Below are 22,081 nucleotides of genomic sequence, written 5' to 3' on the forward strand. Positions count from 1 at the left end.
AGCAACATTTCTTGGATTTTGCAATGATATTCAAATCACAGTGATTTTTGCTTCACATAAATCTACTCTTAAAAATATGGAAAGTGTTCTTTTAATCTGGCTAACAAATCCCATTGCTTATTAGATTAATGACTCATACAGAACACTGGCGACCTCATGTGTACGCACATTATACAGTCATATTATTCATATTCCTCAATTTTAAGATTTTGTCACGTGATATGTTACGTTTCACGTCGCTGGTCAAAATGGGCTAATCAAAGTTGCTTTTGAATAAAGATGAATTATATATTAATACATGAGGATGATTTCCATTTGTGCGTCTAGTGTAAAGATCTTAAAATTAATAAATAAAACAATTAAGGTATACTCTACTACGATGATTATACGCCTCCGCTAGATGGCAGAGCTGTGTTTTTCAGATGTTTACCTCCATCGAAACATTTTACCGAAGAAGAGAGAAACGTTTGGCCCTCAAATAATAGTTTTGCTTTTCCATTTGATATATTTTTTTATTTATATCAACAGTATTCTTGCTCATAGTGGCATCTTCCGAAAAATATGACTGAGGATATTTTGACCACTCTGAAAATACTGATCATCGGAGAAAGTGGAGTGGGCAAATCCAGGTAATTATGAGACTTAAGATACTTAAAGTTTACCGAGTATCGTCTGATGGAACAACAACAACACACTGCACGGGCTGGTTATAATAAAACAACCTGACCTCGCTTTAGATAGGAACCTCTGAATGTTTGTCCCATACCACATATATTTGCAGATGTGTGTAACATTATTTGCTAGTAAGAACTCTGTTTAAAAAAAAAAAAAAAACCCGGCATATGCTGGTTAGGTATGTTTTGAAATTGGGATGCTGGTTTATGCTGGTCTTGTTGGTTTATGCTGGTCCTTAGCTGGTCATGTGCTGGTCCTAAACAGGTCCGACCAGCATAAACCAGCACATGACCAGCTCAAACCAGCACATGACCAGCTCAAACCAGCATCCCAGCTTCAAATCATACCTAACCAGCATATGCTGGGTTTTTCAACAGAAAGTACAGTCTCTGATTCACCTTTCTTTCCCCTCTTCTCTTCCTTAGTCTTCTTTTGAGATTTACAGATGATACATTTGATCCGGAAATTGGTGCAACAATTGGTAAGTATGTAAAATCATAGAAGTCCCACACACACAAAAAAGCAGGTTTAAACACGTTTGTAGCTGTATCAGACATTCACGTTGTGTTTTGAGATTCCAGTAACTGACATGTAAAACAACATCAATAATAATAATTTAGTTGAATCGTTTGTCTTTATAATGTAATGAAAACAGAAACCCAACCAAATCACAGCTCGCGTTGACGTCTATCACACTGTGGTATGTGCTGGTCTGACTTGGTCTGACTTGAAAAACAGCTTGTTGATTTCTGGACTTAAATGTTACATTTTAAATATTAAAATGTATATTTATCCATGTCAAATCCTGTTGAACAGCTACATGTTCTCACTAGTGTCTTTACACTGGAGATCAATGAATAATAAACTGGTTATTATTACCATATATGTTGTGGAAATTCATTGGTTGTTCAAAGCTGTGGCCATCACTTTGACACATTTAGGTTGATGTGACCCCCGTCTTCTTTTCGAAGCCCCCCAATCCAAACCAAACAAGTCCAGATCCCCTTCTTTGGCTTCCTCTGGTAAATCTGTCAGTGCTGTGCTGAAATTCAGGTGTATTTCATGCCTCCAGACCTTTCGTTCACAGAGTGCTGAGAGATTTATTCCCCTGTCATCTTTACACATACTTTCATTTTTCTTTTATGAATGTAAATCACTTATGTTTGTAAGTGATGTGGCTTTGCTGAGTGATGAGACAGGTGGTTGAGTCGTCCTATTTTCTTTTTATCTTTATGTAATAAATTCCCCATTTAGCTATAAATTCTGGTCTTTCTAACTTAAGTCACTCTGGGCTTGTTGCCTGGCAAATATTTGGGGCTATTTAAAATTTAATCTGTCTCGTTATATATGTATGGTTTTATCATAATCCTCATAAAACATCTAGACTGTATTTCCATATATGATTATGAATCTTTTTAAATATTCCACCTGACTAGTGTTTGTTTATGTGTTTAACCATCTTTTGGGGACAAATTTGTACCCAGAAGTGAGGTAAACCTGTATCTACTTAAGTATCTACTTTTTATTCTTTTTATTTATCATAAAAAAAAAAATTCATAAAAAAAAAAAAAAAAAATTGCTACATGTACTGAATCTGCTAAATGATTAAATGCAAATGCAAAACAATGAAAGTTGATATGATGTTCTGTATTTACTAAAGACGTAATTTATTTCCATTCAGGTGTAGATTTCAAGGTGAAAACCCTGGCTGTGGATGGAAACAGAGCAAAGCTTGCAATCTGGGTGAGCAGTCAACCGTGTTTTATCCCAACATTTAGAGATTTAGAGTTGCACGGATTTATGTCTTGTGAAGGTTAACTATTTTCCCTCACTTTTTATTAGTTAGTTATTTAGACATATTTAGTCTCCAATGCATTCATGTCTTAGTTTGGACACTACTGTATGGGACAAATGTAATAAGTCCTCATAATGCTTGTTGACCGTGTTTTACTAATGTAACACAAGATGGCAGTGTTTTTCTTTTCTTTCTTTTTCTCTGAAAGCAGGCAACTCTTTTATTATGTCTTTATAAGTCAAAATTTTCATTGGTACATATGATTTAACACTATTTGCATTGATTTTGTTTTGTGTTTACAGGACACAGCAGGTCAGGAACGTTTTCGAACTTTAACACCCAGTTACTACAGAGGAGCTCAGGGTGTCATTCTGGGTAAGCAAGCGTAAACAAATAAATAATACTATTTAACAAATAAAAGCACATGAAAACATTGTTCCACTTTAGAATAATCCAAAGTTATACACTGATAATTATACATATAGATAAACTAGAATGGTGTCCGAACCGTAAAATGTTGTGCTTTATAGTTGTCTGATTAAAGCCTCTAAATGTCATTTCTAAATTGTCCCGCTTGGATTGTGTCTTTTAGTGTATGATGTCACTAGGCGAGAGACGTTTGCGAAGCTGGATAACTGGTTGAATGAGCTGGATACATACTGTACAAGAAATGATCTTGTCAAAATGTTGGTGGGAAACAAAATTGATAAGGTAAGTTACGCTTAATGCACTTAATGTTTTTTTGATTTGTTTAGTTTAAAGCTTTATAAGTCCAGCAGAGCTTTGCACTTATTGTCAAATATTTTCCTTTGTCCTTTAAAACACCTGCCTGGACTCAGTTTCCAAAGCCTGACATAGACAGATCTGCTCTCTCTTTGCTTTTCAGCGTCATCTCTCTATATGTATCTATAAAAAATAGTAGTTACTCTAGATTGTTAAATACATAATGCTGATGTGGACATGGAGAAATGGTTCTGTATTTTTAACTGTATTAGAAAAACGATGTCTAATTCAGAGCTGTTTTTCTCTGTTTGCATAGGAAGACCATGAGCTAGAGCGAGAAGAGGGTCTGAAGTTTGCTAGAAAACATTCCATGCTTTTCATAGGTGAGTTGTCACTAAGATGTTCCCTTCATCCTTTGATGAATTACTTGAGCCCTGCTTATTCACTAATACAGTAGTTTTAAATAGGAATAAACTGACCTTTTACTTTGGTTTCATTTCCAATATTTAATTTCAAGATTAATCATCTTAACACATGGAAAAATCTGACTTTTGACGTAAGCTAGTTTATTCAACTGCCGTAATACTCACAGGCTACTATGTTTAAACACTTGGGCCCGTTTGCTAAAAACAAAGATTATGTTATTTATTTGAGAGATGGATTATTTGTGTAAGTTGAGCATTCATTTATTTGAGCTTGTGTAATCGTAACAGTTCTGTATATGTATTTGTGGGTGACGTGCCGCATTCTTCTCCGCTGTGGGTTTGGTTTGTAAGTCATGTGACATGCCTCATGAGTGGATATGTAAGCAGCAATCTGTCTGAATTAGCCGTGAAGCCCTCAGACCAAATGAAATCTGCAGATGGACACCATGGCTGCGGCCCGTGTGCTTGAGGCCAATGTGCTTAATGTTTCCTAATCGCTTCTACTTTCTCCAGACTTTTAATATTAAAGCTCAAGAGTTTCTTATGTTTTTGCAGCACACCAGTCTCACATTTCTTTTTTTTTTTTTTGTTGTTGTTGTTTATTTGTATTTTCTGATTTTTATATATGTTGAAAAAAACACACACACACACACACACACACACACACACACACACATATATATATATATATTGCTGCAGCTCCCTAGTGACTGGTCATGCCATAGATTTCTCCAGGTGTTACAGACCTCCTTTGTGTGTAGTATGTGTACACTTGTCTCTCTCTCTTTCATGCAGAGGCCAGTGCAAAGACGAGGGATGGTGTTCAATGTGCATTTGAGGAGCTGGTGGAGAAAATCCTGCAAACTCCAGGCTTGTGGGAGAGCGTGAACAAGACAAGAGGAGTTGCCCTTTCTGAACTCTCTGAAACTGGTCAAGGAGGCTGTGGGGCATATTGCTCACTTCTCTAAAACAAAAACTGTTTAAACAGTGCAGGTTAGATTAGTTAACACTTATGTATGCAGGATACATATACTTTTTTTGGCCTATGTATCTGTGCAAGCACACAAGCAGAATTCAAGAACACTCATTATAGCATTAATCATTTAACTGGTCCAGCACATACAATATTAGGACGACTGCTGGAAAACTAGATAAGCCTTAGGGGGGACCTTTTCCACATTTTAAGCAATGAAATTAATTTAAAGAGCTCTATTGAAGGCATTCTCATCATTTGTGTTCGGGAGGTGGATAAAAAAAGCTTAATTACTCCATTATACCTCAAAACAGTTTGCTTCTCAGTTTGTATATTTCTCGTAGTGTTTTACTTTGTTTTGTCCCAGTGCCTGTGTTTCTTATTTAGGGAGAGGTAAACACTCATCAGTCTAACTCGACCTTTCAAACTGCTGGAATGAGACCTCAGTAGAACACAGATTTCCATCAGCATGCCCTCGCTTGATGTCTGCAACGTGCGGAACTTCGTTCTTTCTTTATCTGTCCATCTTTGGATCCCACTTTTTCCTACTGTCAATCACTCTCTTTCCTCTCTCTCACTACATGTATCTGTCTTCAATTCAGCTCTGTCCCTCTCTACAGAATAGTAGAGCTGCCAAGATTTTGGATCTGTGTTTTACTATATTTATTGACATGGACCGCCCACATAAAAACATGTTTTTGAAAGATTTATAAATCAAACAGATTGGCACAATGCGTATCTGTTATAAATATGAAAGAGGGTAAAAAAATAACTGGGATAGCAAGGAATAGATTAACAAGAAAAGGTTAATTTCTTTTCTTTTGGATTGTAACTTTTCGCCTGCAGACTTATGGACACAGTAAAACTTACTGCCTTGACATGACTGTCCATCTCAGAGAAAGGAAAAAATGTTTAAAAACCCTTAAAGTGAGTCATTAGGGTGTGACTATAGATGGCTGGATTTCACACACAGAGAAGTGGAACAAAAGAACAAATTTAGAAATAATAAAAAAAAAATCTATGACACTGAACAGCGATGCCAAATGAATATTTCCATTCTCCTGGTTTAATCTGGACTATTTAGTCTGTTGTGTTTGTTTTAGAGAATCATCCAGGGGGTCCCAGATGTCTGGTCTTGTGTTCATTGCTTAATAACTGGATGGTAAATTCCTGTTGAGAGCCAACCTCAGATACAGCAGTTTCAGAAAGTGTGTGGCACATGTGGAAGGAAACGCTGGGTTATATGTACACCCACAGACAATTTACTTATTTTGAGCATTTATGCATTCCTTTTCACTTGTTTTGAAAATGTGAATGATTGAGCAATTATGTGTTGTGTAGTTTCCAGTAGCATGCAGTGATGTCTTCTGTGCTTTTTATGGCAGTTATATATGTAATGGTGTATGTTTTGACCATTTACTACATATCAAAATCATTCCATATCAGGTAGTTAATCACCATTGATCTAAAGAGTCTTAAAGCGATACTCCACCCCAAAATGAAAATTTTGTCATTAATCACTTACCCCCATATCGTTCCAAACCCATAAAAGCTTAGTTCGTCTTCGGAACACAATTTAAGATATTTTGGATAAAAACCGGGAGACCTGTGTCTGTCCCATAGACTGCCAAATAAATAACAGTGTCAAGGTCCATAAAAGGTATGAAAGTCATCATCAGAATACTCCATCTGCCATCAGACGTACAATCTGGGTTATATGAAGCGACGGGAACACTTTTTTTGTAAGCGAAGAAAACAAAAATAACAACTTTATTTGACAATTCCTTCATCAACAGTCTCCTCTGGTCACAGGTCTCCCGGTTTTCATCCAGAATATCTTAAATTGTGTTCCGAAGACGAACAAAGCTTTTACGGGTTTGGAAAGACATGGGGGTAAGTGATTAATGACTGAATTTTCATTTTTGGGTGGAGTTTCCCTTTAACTAATTTTGGTTTTGATTCCTTAAATAATCACAATTCTCTATTTTATTGGTATTTGTATGCAAGTCATTGCTATTCAGCACTGAATCCAATGAATACACAAGTATATTGCACACTGTTATTGCACATTAATTGCTGTATGTAAATGTTTGCTAATAATGGTCATAAATACATTATGATGTTGATGTTAGACTCTGCACTATAATGCTACACTTGAAATGACAACATTTTGTCTTCGAATACCTTTTTCTTTCTCTTTCACTTTCTCTCCTACTTTTTCCAGCATTGAGTTCTTGTTAAATATGACCCACCACAGGAATGTATCTCCAGGCCTCTGTGATTTCACCATTTCCCGTTACATTTCTGCGTGAATACTGTAGTTACTGAAGTGTTTGCATTCAGACGGCATCTTCATATGGTTTCTGCACCCGTCCGATGTGGGTGAATCCAAATTTTTGCATTTGGACAGACAGGCAGGTCCGGTAACCATAGTGATTGCAGGTTTCTCACTGTAGATATATCTTCAGAGCCGTTTGACCAGGAGGTGCGTAATTCCAAGTAGACAAATGAAGGCCTAGCTGAAAAATCTTCTTGGATAAAGTACAAACTGTTTTAAAGAAAGTATGCATCGGCGATTTGTGGTGTCTCTATTGTTATTGTTCTTATATGAGAGGTTAGTTCTGTAATTCAGTACGTTATATTTCCCCCAAGGTCTTCTCTAAATGCTTCCACCTGCCAGTTTCACCTTTCTCTTGGATCAGGAAGGGATATTCCAAGCACAATATTATAATTGTATGATATAATACTGAGGCCTAATTGCTCTGCTGGTTAGGGTATAGTTAAAAGCCTGGTTTGGACCAGTATGCTGGGGATCACTGTCCAAGATTCAACATGTGTGGGTGACCAGCCATTCTGGTGTTTTCAGGGTAAGGATATAAATCAACTTTCTTAGGCCCTTGTGTTGAGTTTTTAATGCTGTATTCCTTTTTGTTCAGCCAGTTTAGGTAATTTCATTTTAGTGTTTGGTAAATTATTTGCATTGAAATTTCATGGAAAGGATTTATAAATCTCCAGAGCTGGAAATACAGCACTCTTAATTTTATATAAATGCATAATACAGAAATGACCATACAAGGTGTTCATTTTTCCTTGTTTTTGTCATAGTTCATTAATATCATTTTGTGCAGAATGTTTATGTTATTGCGTTATGTTTATGTGTAATCTTATATGTATAAGATGTGTTTGGGTTAATTAATCGTTAACAAAGTGCTTCAGTTTACTGTTTTTCATTTATTGTTCTGCCACAGCAATCAGATAGTGACAGTCAGCCGAACTGCATTTTTTTTTAATTCAGAAACATTGTTAGTGCATTTTTAATATCTCACAGAGTTTTTTTCTTTTAATGTATTGTCTTCATTATGCATGTTTTTAGCCTTTAGTCAATGGTTGTTTTTGTCAGCAATTTAGTTGGTGAGATTAACACTTCTGGAATTTGAATCTGTGTTGCCATTTGTGGATCAGTAATGATAGACTGTTGAAGATCTTTAGGTTCTGTTTTCCATACTCTGTTCGCTCGTTACAGCAAACTGAGTGCTTATATCTGTACATTCCTGCATAGGCCATCAGCCTATGTCTCATTAACTGTGGTCTTTTATTCTTTCAATCTCTCGTGCATGGCTCAGTGATCAGTTTCTCTGTGGGCTCATCACACTGTCCTCCATGAGATCATTATAAGACTGTGATGGTGGTTTCATAAGGTGTCGAGTTCCCCAAACGTCACTGCATTTGGCCTGCTCACACACCCTGCTCTCGATATCAGTCTGATTGATTTGCCGTATTGACCAGCGGAACAGAGCCAAAACAGTTGTGGTTCGGAGAATGGCTTGCGGAAAGAGCACAAAGGGTCAGGGTTTAGTGGTGATTTCGGAATCTGTGTTTCATTCTAGAGACACATTTAGCACATCGTGTGTGTATAAACCAAAGGAACATTTTCATTTGAGTTCTATGGTAAATGCATCCTAATGGGGGGTGAAATGCAGCGTTTCTTTGTACCACATATCCTCTGGTTACTGGTGGCATATTAGGTTAAGCGTGACATTGGTCTGAAAAGCAATTTGCTTGGCTTCCATCCATTTCCAAATCCTTCTTAACCTAGAATAAGACTATCTGAATCTGAAAACACTATTTATGTTAAGTATCATGTTGATTAGAAATGTCTGTGGTATAATGCACATCATTTTTTTTGCTATAATCTTCTACAACTGTCATAATCATTTGCCTCCAAATGTTTAAAATACATAAACTGTTAGAATAACCCCAGTTTATTCTCTCTAGATAAATAGTTCTGACTAGTTGGCTATGTACCTTGGAAGCTCACAAGCTTTGTGTGGCCTTTTAACGAAATTTTAGAAGCTCTCACTTGTTCACAAAATCATTCTTTTAACAAATGTTGGTTGGTTGTAATAACTTTCCTATCACTATGCTGAAACTGCACAATCTGAGGAAAAAAAGCTAATATTTACTTTCAGTGGTACAACACATTGTCACTGGGGCATTAACCTCAAAGGGGCAAGTTTGCATCATTTCTACCCCTAAATAGTACATATTAAGATAGTGGTTCTCAATTGGGGTCTCCAACAAAATGTCATAGCAATTTGTATCTATTTTACATTTTGGTGAATTGGTACAATTTGTATGAATTCGGATGATCTTAATTTTGTATGATCTGTTTATGTTCAGAAACAGGGTTTTGGGGTGAACCTTCATTCTTGCTTTTATTCTAAAAAAAAAAAAAAAAAATTTGATATTGTACAAATTTGGATGAAATCGCCAAAAAAAAAAGATCAGTTTGGCGCCTCACCAAACTTCCAAGGAGGCTATAGGATGACTTAAAATTTTTAATTATATTATAAAAAATCTCAATACAAATGCTTAACAAACACACCAAAAATGTAAACTGAAATCATATTCTTAATCTATTCACTTTCTCCTCCCAGCCCAAGTCAATTTTGGTTAATTATTTTAATGTGTCAACAATCCCAGTTTCTGTTAACAAATCTAATACTTTAAACTATCATAATTACAGCAAAAATACCAGTGGAATTATCTTATTTAGTACAGGGATCCTTCCCATGTCAAGTGAAAGAGGAACCACTGCCTTAAAGTTTATTTCGGATACTTAAATGCACCATTTAGGGTAGATAGAGTTCAAAGGTTTACCTTTTGAGAATACTGTCCCAGTGACGAGTTAAAGGTGTATTTGTTGCCATTTTTTTCCTACAGTGTGGCTGCTGCTGAGAGCTAACAACCATCTGTTTAAGCCAGATATTTTAGGCTAAATTTCATTAACACACAGTTGAGAGAATTAAGCAGAAATATGATGATAATATAACTCTGCTCACTGTCTGGCCCCTGGCTTCAATCTTTGAAACAAACTCCAGTTCTCAGCACTGGACAGATGATGGTCCTGGCTGTAAATTCTGTTGTACATGATTTAGATTTGGCTGTCCACTCTCTCAAATCCATCCAGATTTCAATCTCTAGATTTGACAGAGCTCTGACATCCCGTCCCCAAATTTTGCTTTCTTCTCTTTCCTCACCTTTTGCTTTCCAGACATTGGATGTGCAGCGCTTTCCTCATCAATAAAAAGGAAATTAATAACACTGTCAAAATTCCATAAAGCAAGGTCTACCACATGCATTCTGACGTGTCCATGACCATCCGTCTTCTGCCCCTCAAGTATTGATTTAGAGGTGATGGAAAATAAAAGGCCCTACACTGAAAGGTAAAAAAGGTCCTTTGCTCTCAAAGTCAGTTTTTAGCACAAAGCTAAGTGGGCACATGGGAGGCCAGAGTATGAATTAGTAGTTTCATTCATCTTTAGCAGATCTGTGGCTTTCAGTGTGCTCCCATGTGACATCCCGTTGGCCCAGGTCTGCTCAGTGGGATTCCTGTAGCATTCTGTCATTCACTCCACACATAAAGACTACCAGATTGACTACTACAGTATAGAGCGCTGTAGCCGCAGGCTTCTATAATAAACTAATCACATTGTATCAACACACAGAGGGTGTAAGCTTTCCTCAAGCAGAAGAGGCAGTGCCATGGAAAAACCGCATGTTTCACTAAGACAGTCCCTTTTCTGTGTTCCTGAGGAATGAAACGAAAGAGGATGAAAACAGTCTGGTGGTCCTATGGGTCATATGATTGGCACACACGGTAACAGATTCTTTATTTTGTGTAAATAATCTTGACTTGTGAAGTAATTGTAGTATTTATTTCTCTTTGACTGTCTGATCTTGTGCTCTTGGTAACATGCCGGTGAGTTGAACTCACAAAATTGCCTGAAGTTTCCTGGTTGATTGTTTCAATAGCCAATCTCTGTTGGAATATAATATGAAACCCATCATATTGTGTAATACTGGTAGGCTTAAAAGTAATAGTAAATCACTACTGTGTTTTTATTTGTCTGTCCCAGGTTGTGGATAACCCGTCTGGTTTTACTTACTGCTCCTAACAGGCCAGTCTGATTTAACTGCATCAGATTCACTTTAGTGCACTTGTTAATGCACAAACTATGATTTGTTGGCTCATTTTAATTTTTAACCTTGTATGGTACAAAAGCACATCTAATGATTAATGGTTTTCTGTGCGTGTTGTGAATGCCAGTAATTCTTTCTTACACTTCTGGCTTTAAAAGTGCAAAAGCAGCACTGCTTTGAGGTGCTTATAACTGCACTGCTGGAGGTCTCAAGTCTGATTTCACCTTTGGCAAAGTTTAGTGCTAAAATGTTTACATTTGGCCAATCAAGCTCCAGACAGTAGCGCCTACACTAGAGTGAGATCATGCGTCCTGCCACCAGCAGCATTATTATAAGTCTACAGCACATAACAGACCAGGTGGGCCATCAGATCCCAGAAGTTACTCAATAGCCATTTCTACACCTGATTTTAGCATTTCAAGTGTCTGTTGTGAGAGGAAGGTCTTTGACTACGTGCATTACATATGTAGCCTTATTACTGTACATACTTTAAGTGTAATGCTGCATTTTGATTAAACATAAAAAGTAAAATAAAATTACAAGTCACTGCACTATTGCCATCAAAATGTCCTTTAATTAATTTTTTTTTTTTTTTTTACTTATTTGCACATATTTAGCACTGAACACTTGGTTCACCCAAGATGGCTGTTAATACCAGGTGTAAACTGACCACTAGCAGTGGTTGGCCACAGTACTCCAAATCCAATATAGGTTGAGATATTTCCAGTATTTCTGCTGTAATTATGACAAATCTTTTTTGAAAACAAGTATTTTTATTGAAGTATTGAAATATTAAATGAATTAACAACAATTAATTTTGTGATTCCAGAATACAACTTCTGGAATCACAAAATTAATTGTTGTTAATTCATGCATATTCGATCAATTTATTTAAATTCTTAATAAAATGAAATATATTAATTATGGTTAAAAAAATATTAATATATGTATATAGAGTGGGGGAACTATGACGTCACTTTGTAAGCGGATCGGCTGTTAGCATGACACTGGTTCCCTTAGAAAAAAAGCCTATAGGATTTTCCCATAGGCTTTTGGATTATCGCAAAAAATAAGCTCTCTGTTCAACCATAGTTCATGAAACTTACAAGTTTTGTCCATCAAGATATAAAATGAGCATCTTCCATCTGAAGACTTGTGTTGTATTTGAGGGCGAAACAAAAAAACATCATCGACCAATATAAATATAAAATGCGGAAAAACTATTAAATGGTTATCCTACAATTAATTGTATTACAAATTAGACTATGACTGGAAAATACTTTATATTGATAAACTGTTTGGCGTGGTGACGTTTAACTTCTCTGCCAGCGCCTGTAGTCCCATTTAGCAACTTGTTAGCAACCGTCTTTTTTAAGAAATGTAACTGTTTAAAAAAATCACGAATGGGGTGTAACTGGTGTGTTTTATGTCGTAGAATAAAACGTGAAAGTATCTTGAGCCTGTGTGAAACACGGACCTTATTTTAGGGATCTACTGTAACCAAAATCCCATTCAAAAAAACCCATTGACTCTGGGACGATGGAACCGGAAGTGCTAAAATGCTAACTCGCTTCTTGGGTTTTTGCCTACGAAGTGACATCATAGTTCCACCACTCTATTGGATTAATATATATTAGTATGTAGATTAAAAAAGAATTAATATATAGTTTTCTTTAAAATGTAGTCAAATTATATTACTAATTATTTCATAATCAATCATAACAATCACTTGTGCTGACTTGTTTAATTTCTTATGCCATGTTTAATATCAGCCCAATACTTTAATTAAAGCCCACACCTTTGAGATTCTATAGTCTCAAATGTCAAAAGCAAAGCCTCTAGAATATCAGTAAAAGAGCTCCTGAATATTGGCTAGTGTGTTCCAAAGAGAAAAAGTCCAGTAGTTTGTCTAATGTTCAATCCTGGATTAAGCCGTCTCTGTTATGGTGGAGACCTCATAGGACTGTTGATGGTTAGCAATTGTTTGACCGGAAAGTGGAGTGTTTCGATGAACTACAGTGGACATCAGAGGATCAATATATTGAAAAACATATATTACCATCATAAAGCGATTCCCTGGCACATCTCTCTGTTTTAGTGTCTTTTTATTGCTTTGGATAAACGACAAGAGCCCTACTTGTAATGTGATGTGCTTGTGCACAAAGATGCAATGTTGATTCAATTATGTTGGCCAATCAATCATTTTCCAGGATCAAAACAAAGAAAGAAGTGGAAAAGTTGCAGTCTGGCCTAACATTTTTTTTCCTTGGAGAACTAACCTCTTTTGTTTGATGACTGACTGTGTAATTGAAAAAATTTGTTTTGCTTTCAGAAGACTTATTTAGAGATAAGGCCTCTATCAAATCTAGTTCTTGTCTTTGGACTTGTTATGCTGCTGGGAAAGTGTGTGTTCAATTTCTCTTCACTTAAAGAGCACTTAGCTCTCTTAATGTGTTGTACAGTGACTCCTGCTCACCACAAGTCTCCTGCCATGGAGTTTAAATCCAGACATCAGGGTTATATCAAAAATACAAACATATAAAGACATGTTTAGAAATGAGTGAGTTACAGAGCAAATCAGTGTATGAAGGCCCCGGGGCCTGCCTGTCCATCAGCGTTCAGATTTATGAAGCCATCATAGTACTTGTGTATGAGTGCTGCCCCAAAATACCCACTGGCAAAGTGATGCCACATTGCCTGCCAAGTTTACATGTGTAATTGTGGATTCCCTAAGAGAAAATATGTCACATTAAGGGTAAGAGAAAGAGTGTGTGTGAGTGTGAGTACAACAATTATTAAACCTGCCATTTGGCCATAGGCACGAGGCCGCAGGTAATCAAAGCCATATGCTGATATTCAGACCAGCAGCATGATTGCAAGTGTATTGCTTTTATACAAAACACAATAAATGAAAGTTGAGTAACTTACATTTTAGACACAATTTTGCTAGTTACAATTTTATTTTTCAAAATCAGCCAAAACAAAATTAACGTGCCTCGAGCAATAGACACATCATTATTATTATTATTATTATTTTTGTTCCTGAATTAGTGTTTTTGAACTAATTATTTGAGTGAATGATTTAATGACTCATAAAAGCTCTAAAGCTTCATCTAAAATCGCATACTTCCTAAGTAGATACTTCTTTTGATTAAGTATTTTTGTGACCATTAAAAAGTATGTTCTATAGCCTATAGTATGAATGTGTGTAGTATGAATGTAATCTGGGTGTACATTCATCATGGCCTCATGGAATAGTCAAGTGTCCATTGGAAGTGCATTATAAAATCTTGCCAAAAGTAGGAAGTATGCATATTTGTTTTTGAAAAAAAAAAGCAAAAAAAAAAAAAAGCAAAAAAAAAAAAAAACAGTCAAGTAAATGATTCAATGACTCATGACTGTGGATTGTATTGTTTCTGATTGAAGTAGTGTTTTGAACGAATAGATTGAATAAATGATTCAATGACTCATAAAGATAATTACTTGTCACTATCTACTGGATGTAATATGTGGTGTGAGAGGAACTGATATATTACAGACACAGAGATGGTTGAACTAACAGAAGCCCAGGAAAGAAAGAAAAAAAGAAAAATATGGAGACACTGAGAGCAAAGTGAATTGAGGTTTTGTGTTAAAGATGGTAATTTGTACAGAGGTAAAGATGGTAATCATAAGCCCCATTCAGAGGTTACTTTTAAAATACTGTGACTCTAGGTGGATGAAAAATTTTGTCTGTAATTTTTCATTGTGATATGATGCGCTAATATGTATTACTGTCAGTTTAGTTATAAATATTGTCTGCCTGAAAACATTTGGCCAGCGGACATAGGCATCTAATATGATTTCTGCGTATTTATCATTGTATAGTCTAGAATACATCAGAAAACGTTCCCAGAGACCAATATTTTGAGTTGGAGTCTAGACGGTTTGTTTATTGACAACAGTAGGTTTATTCAAAGTGGAGTCGTTGCTGTTACCTCTAAATTTTTTAAGTGCTTTCTTTTGATTCCATGCCACACACACACACACAACACACAACTGAAGAACACTTCATCAACAGTGTATCAGAGAATATGACCGGCTGAAGCGTGTGAGGACGTTGCTTTCTTTCTCTTGCTGTCCCTCTCAGCCAAACCGCATTCCAGCTGCAGCTGCCATCCCTTCCATCTGCTCTACTGACGCGGTTCCCCTTCACTGTACTGAGGAATTTATTTAACTTTCGGTTTAGAAATATTAGACAGAGAAACATGGGCCCTGAGGTTTCACCCCCTCCTCTCGGTGTCTTTTATGTTTGATCTTGTCATTATGTGCTGTGTGGTTCAGGCTCCTGATTTGTAATATATTTCTGCTGTCATAACCACTCGTGGCATGGCACTTCTGACCTGGCAACGACTGATCCGGTTCAGACATGAAAGTCAGTTATTCTAAACAAAACAGGAGTATAGCAGTGAATACACTCCACTTAAGAAAAGAGAAGTTTAGACAGAAAGAGTCAAGTCAGATTGTTTCTCTTTGTCCTGTTTCATATTAAACAGAAGAACAGAATATAAAGTCTGGAGAATGGAATATTAACTTAAGTCAAAATGAGAGTAATTCTCTAATAATGTAAAATAGTTTTGCCAAAGTTTGTCTATATTTACAACCCGTTATCTAATCTCTAAGCCAAAAACAAACAACAAAAAATAAACAAAATTCCTTTAACTATATAAACTGGATAACATAACATAAAAAAAGAAATCTTGTTATTTTCCAACCATTAGCACTCAAATCTACAATTTAAATATATTAAACAATACATTGCTTTTGTTTTCACAGTTTGTATCTCCCATGTAAATAAAATGTAGAAGATATGAAAAATTTCCTTTGATACCTTGACCTGAGGTCACTTGAACTTAGTATTTTCAAGGGTTAGTGTTTCTAAATTTTCCTCTTTTTTTCCCCCCCTCAGAAATTGGGTTCATTTATATCCCCCAGGATACATAGAATGAATTAATGAATCTATCAACCAATATATAAATACATTTTAAAAAGAACTTCTTGTTTTAACAAAGTCTGTTCTCATAATGTAGGCTCAGTCATACTTTTCTCCTTTTTTAGGCCACAACACATTCAGTGCGAGTGGAAATTCCAGCAATGTCTCTGATTAATCCCTTTTCCGTAAAGCATTTCTGTTAAACGTCTTCACAGAGCGCTACACAAAGCATCATATTGTGCATTTGTGTTTTAATAACACGTCTTTGAAACCGCTCATTTTCTCTTTTAACATTTCTGGTGCTTACTTGGAGGTTCACGGTATGAATTAAAGACAGGAAATGTTTTGAGCACCTCAGGTTAGCGTGCTGAAGTACAGCTACAGAAACACGCTTGCCTCCGCGTGCTGCTCTGAAGAGTGAAGTCTTAGCCAGAATAAAGGAGGGAGTGAGATTCCTTGAAACATCTGTGAATCTGGAAGAATAATAAGAGCTACAGGAAAACAATGCCAACTACCACCTTCTGCTCCGAAATGAAAACAAAAATGATCTAAAGGAAATAATCCATTAGGAAACATAATGCAATGGCTCAAACTTATTATCTGTGACTCAGACTATTGTAAAAGATACTAAAGAAAATCTTCAAACATATTAAATGTCTAAGGTCAATCAAGCTCTGGTTAAGGGACAATTTCTCTTCTGGCTTTGAAAAATGATCCTGTTTTTGGAACACTATTCATTTTCTAGGGTTTTTAAAAAGAAGTCTCTTCAGAAGTACAGTAAAAACAGCAACATTGTAAAATATTATGAATATTTCAAATGTGAAAAACTTTTGAATGGTAGTATATTATTAGTGCTTATTTAACAAATGGAGTAATACAGGAAAGAAATGCAAAAACTAAATGATTTATGAAGAGCAGTTATGTATTCTGGCATAACTGTTTTATCATATTTAATAATACATTGAAATGTTCATTAATTATAGATTACATGCAATTGGAGATTCTCCTGCCATCTGTATAGGTTACATAAGTTCTCTATGTTATTTATTGATCATTTTAATGGACAAAATATTTAATAAATGTAATGTCACATAAAATGTAAACATTTATATTTATCAGTATAGGGTTGGAATAGTATCTGACCCGACTCTTCATTCAGCGTATGTCTCCATACAGGCAATTGATAATTAATGAACCAAAACACCACCGAAGCAAGGTAACTAATTATTCCAATATGGGACACAGGTCAGATTTCTTCATCTGACTGAAGCACTTTTTCCCTGTTCTGATGATTTTTGGAATTTCTTTGTGCTCAGGTTGTGTGTGTGTGTGTGTGTAGTTTTTGACAGCGGCTTGGACCCAGTGTCTGATGAGAAGGGTGGGGAGATGTCTGGAGTGTGTCACATGGCTGGCCGGCCCAGCATCCCAACCTGTTCAGCTAGATAATGGGTGAGATCCACAAAACCTGCTCAAACATTTCAGCAAATGGCCTCGATGGAAAGTTCTGCTCAGAGCACTGGTCTCTGCCAGCCTGCTTAGAGAGAAACAGAGGAAGAGAGGAGAGACGATAGTAGGACAGAGAGAGCTGAAGAGAGACAAGGGGACTTGGTTTGTGCTAGTGCCCTTTATGATGGAGGTCTGTTGTCAGGGTTTATGGATCAGCTCAAGAATAGCTGTACTGTAAATGAAATGCACATTAATGCTTCACTTTGTTGTCTTAGATGAATACGGCAGAGGCCTTAACTGATGATTTGTTTAGCTAAATGAAGACCGCAGCTTCATATCTCTTTGTGCTGTACACAGCGAGCACTATGTGTCCATTCCCACCATTTGTTCAGTATTAAGAAAAGACAAGATCACGCCATTCTCATCATCCATTTGCAGCTCTGTTTGTGCTGTGCAGTGTTTTTGTATTTACTGGGCTGAAACCAGCATGAAGGCAAACAAGGTCTCTGCCTCTGGCAAAGTTAACAAGACCGCTTTCAAAAAGATGCAGAGGCTAAAAAAGAAAAGAGAAGCTTGTCATCTGAACTCAGGTCAAACCGCAGAGACAAATGAGTGAAATTTCATTTGTGTGCCTCAATGCAGTGGGAATTATTCATCTTAAGTTGGCCCTAAAACATTTCTGTAATGAATTTATTCATTTTAAACTCATGTTTATTCATAAAGATGCTGAAGTTAAAACTCAAATGGATCCCCTATGTTTAAATGTTACCAATTATATCTCTGACCAGGTTTTATATGAAGAAAGATAAGAGGATTGTGCAGAAAGCAAACCCTAATGATGAAATGCCAAGCAACATCTTATCATCAAAACATTTTTTTATTTAATGTTCTGTTGAAGTAAACAAGGTTCCTGGCGTAAACTGAACATTAAAAGAAAATCAGAGAATAAATGTGATATTATGCAATGCATTCCTTCATTGGATGAACATCCAGTCTCTCTTAAAAAAAGAAAAAAAAAGAATATAACTTAACAATAAAAAATAAGACTATTATTACAAGTTTGTTTTTACAATCTTTAATCATTTGAAATTTTCTAAAGTGTGCACAAAATAACTGTTTGTCTGTCAGGTTCCTTCAGATTGATGCTTTCTCGTCTCTTTGTTCTCTGTGAAGGCCAAAAGAGATTCACGTGTGATTTGAATGGATTAGAGAGAAAAAAAGAAAGGAAAATTTGATTTCAAAAGCAGATCAGATCATACATTTTCCCAGTTTTGTTAGGAAATGTTCTAAAAATGAGCTACACTACTCTGCTGAGCAGGAAAACAGGAACATAGTACTTATGAATTATAGTCTCAGGGGGTGTTTGTGAGTATTATTTTTAATACTGAAAAAAAGGAGGAGAGCGCAGTCAGATAAGTGCATGCAACTTTTTGAACAAGTCTCTTTGGCCTTTCCCACCACAAGCAGGTGGAGACTTTTCTCAAAAAAAAAAAAAAAAGGATACCCGACATAAGATAGTGTTACCTCGCTCACTTCAAAAGTGGCTTTTAATTCTCTAAATTGCATACTTGGCATCCATAACTCTAATGTAAATAACATTTGCTTCGAACATCATCATCATCTTTCCATTCAGTCAATACAAGACTAACACAGCTTGGTTGAACCAAAGGCAAGAACACTAACTAAAAGAGCTAAAACCTCAGGACAAACAAAAGTTAGAACGTTCACTGAATCAGAGACGTGGTAATACTGCTATGGTTTGTGTTTTTTTTTAAACATGGAAGTGTCTCTCATACTTCTTGTAAACAGCAATTTGAGAGTAATTCTAACCAGCTGAGAGAGAAAAGGGGGTAAAACACAACTGGCCAAATTACTTACTGCTTCCACTGAAGTACCTTGTTCTGAGCAGAAACGTGAGAAGGCAACACATTCGGTACAGCACTGATAATGGATTCATAAATATCCCTTTGGGTCTCAGTCCTCGTCTCAAACAGATACGGACCAAACCTTGAAGTCTGTCTCTCTCTTGCTCATTGTTTGTCTAAGAAATGTGTACAACTGAGAGAAAGCAGAGACTAACCCAGCTAACAAAAATATGTTCTAAAAACGTTTTGCTAACATTCCCATTAAGGTCATTTCTGCATGTTCTTTGAACATTAAAAACATCCAGTTTTGAAAATGTTGTAATTTTTTTGTTTGTTTTAATTGAGGGAAATCAGTATTTTTATATTTGTGCAAAAATGATGGGAATGTTATCGGAACATTATGCAGCAAGTAGTAACATTTGAACATCCAACTAAATTCCACAAATGATGTATAAATAACAATGTCCTGTGAACAATGTATAAATAATATTTTTTGTGCTACTGTTTTCAGCTCAGGACTATTGATGGCAGGTGACAGTTGAAGTTTTCCATTTTAGAGACAAAATAATGTCGTAGTCACAGCCAGATTGAGATTTTAAGACAAAACATGCAGAAATGGCCTTAGGTTCACATGCATGTCTTTGTGACTTGTGTTGATTTATTTTAAGGTCATCAGCTCCTGTAGGCTGTGAGAAGAGTGCATTACACACCCCTCCTGTCGTTTCAACCATTTATTTAGTTCAGAGAGGACATGAACTGTACATTCTCACTAATCTCTCCTTTGAGATGCATGAAGGCACTTTGGTGCGATACAATACAAATTTCTGATTAATATCAAAATAAGTTAACATTGCAAAAGTGTCTCGTTCAGAAATACTGTCGTTACTGACAATTCATCAACACTTATCAAAAAAGCTTGTGCGACCCAAAGGAAATGCACAAATCGGTGAACGATACAAATGCTGCATTTCCTGGCACTTCATCGTACTCGTAATAACAATAAAAAATGAATTCTTTTGCAGTACCTCAAAGTAATAAACAATATTCAAAACAACTGAATTCCAAAGGTAGAAGAGCGGGATCTTCTGCGTATGTTTGTGTGCATTAGTATTTGTGCAGGATAGGCACTTTAACAGTCTTGATTTCAGCTATGTGTGAGGATTTCTGGATGATGCAGCTGGTGGTGGCGGCGGTGGCCGTGTCCTTGGGCTGAGCCAGGTTAGTGAGGGCCATGGCCGCGTTGATCTCCCTCCAGTATGTCTCGTCTTTCCTCTGTCCCTTCTCCTTCTTCATGTCTGTTAACATACAAAAGGCCTGTTATTGAAAGATGCTCACTAGCTGTATTCAATGTCATTCTTATGCTATATTGTATAGCTTAAACCAAGAGTTTATAGACACCTATCTAAAATAACGTGAATGGCTATTTTTTTTGCATGCCAGTTCCAGTCATACGCACCTGTCTGATTTATTTGATCCATGCTCCACCGTCTCTGTAAATAAAAGCACAGGAAAAGCCCAGTGTCAATAACAAAACACTGTATCTTAATGCTGGCAGATGTGGCAGGCAGGAAAAGTCAGAGTAAGACTGTAAGTAAACATTCGGAGGACTTGTTTATGTGTAGGTCTGTGCTACTTGTGTGAATGGAGAGAGATGCTTCAGTAACTGAGACTTGTTTCCATTTACTCTGTGAATGGTGGAATGTTCCATATCCAGATGCTTGGCACAATGATAATGTGTTATTTGTTAAATGCAGAGGTCAGCAACACACTTGAGGCTAATTACTTAATGATAATCACTGGTTCCTCTACCACACACGCACACTCACACTCACACTCACACTACACAAGGGTATAAAGTACTGACAAAGGAACTTTTTTATATATAACCAAAAACATCTAAGTGATAAATAAATCTAAGTGATTAATTTTTCAATTATACATATAATTATATGAACATAATTGTCTTTTATATTGTCATTGTATGAAAACCCAAATATTAAATGGTAAATATTAAATGTTTAATTATTTAGTTGACATATTGGCATATGTTTTCCATAGACCCCCGATAGGCTCACCATTGTGTGGATGTCTCTACAATGGAATAAAAAAAAGAAAATTGTGACTTTTATTTCACAATTCTGACTTCATTTCTTGCAATGCCGCTTTATATTGTGCAATTTCTTTCTATCTCAGAACTGCAGGTTTATAACACACAATTCTGACTATTGCTTGCAATTCTGAGTTAACATCTTGCAATATTTTTTCCAGAATTGTCACATCTAACATCTTACAATTCTGACTTTCTCAAATTTGAGAGTTTATGACACAATTCTGACAATTTTTTCTCGCAATCTCAGGTTAATATCTCACAATTTTGAGTTAACATCTTGCAATTTTTTTTATTTTTTAAATTTCAGAATTAGGAGTTTATGTCTTTTAAGGGGCACCTAATTTTGTGACAAAAGGATCTGTCTGTATCACAAATGCATATTTAGTTCAAGAAATGTTTTGGCACATTCCATTTCATATTCATATAGTTCATATAGTGCACAAAAAATAACATTACATTCACAAAAGGAATATTTCATTCACTAAATACATTTTATCAACCAGACCAACCCTTTCATCTACTAAATAGGGCACATCACCAGGCTGATGCACCCAAGTGATTTCAGCATTTAATGTTAAAACGATAGTAAATCATGAGGCTGCTAGTCTAAAATT

General features: G+C 36.1%; 2 protein-coding genes across 2 annotated transcripts in view; one reads left to right on the forward strand and one right to left on the reverse strand.

The window, feature by feature from the left end:
* The first annotated feature begins 425 nt into the window (after positions 1-425).
* On the forward strand, positions 426-4,902 carry LOC109109097 (ras-related protein Rab-18-B-like). Its single transcript, XM_019122217.2, has 7 exons — positions 426-629; positions 1,101-1,156; positions 2,357-2,418; positions 2,773-2,845; positions 3,063-3,181; positions 3,510-3,576; positions 4,414-4,902. Exons 1-7 carry the CDS (start codon positions 562-564, stop codon positions 4,584-4,586), a joined length of 618 nt encoding a protein of 205 aa, XP_018977762.1. The 5' UTR covers positions 426-561; the 3' UTR covers positions 4,587-4,902.
* A 13,446-nt stretch (positions 4,903-18,348) lies between these two features.
* The window catches only part of mkxa (mohawk homeobox a), a 28,128-nt gene continuing 24,395 nt past the window's right edge, over positions 18,349-22,081 (reverse strand). Inside the window, exons 6-7 of the mRNA XM_042767598.1 lie at positions 20,812-20,847; positions 18,349-20,652 (exon numbers count right to left, since the gene is read on the reverse strand). Of these exons, the coding sequence (XP_042623532.1) occupies positions 20,462-20,652; positions 20,812-20,847 (227 nt within the window). The 3' untranslated portion in view covers positions 18,349-20,461. The remainder of the gene's footprint in view (positions 20,653-20,811; positions 20,848-22,081) is intronic.

Source organism: Cyprinus carpio, chromosome A12 (assembly GCF_018340385.1).
Source record: "Cyprinus carpio isolate SPL01 chromosome A12, ASM1834038v1, whole genome shotgun sequence".
Taxonomy (NCBI): Eukaryota; Metazoa; Chordata; class Actinopteri; order Cypriniformes; family Cyprinidae; genus Cyprinus; species Cyprinus carpio.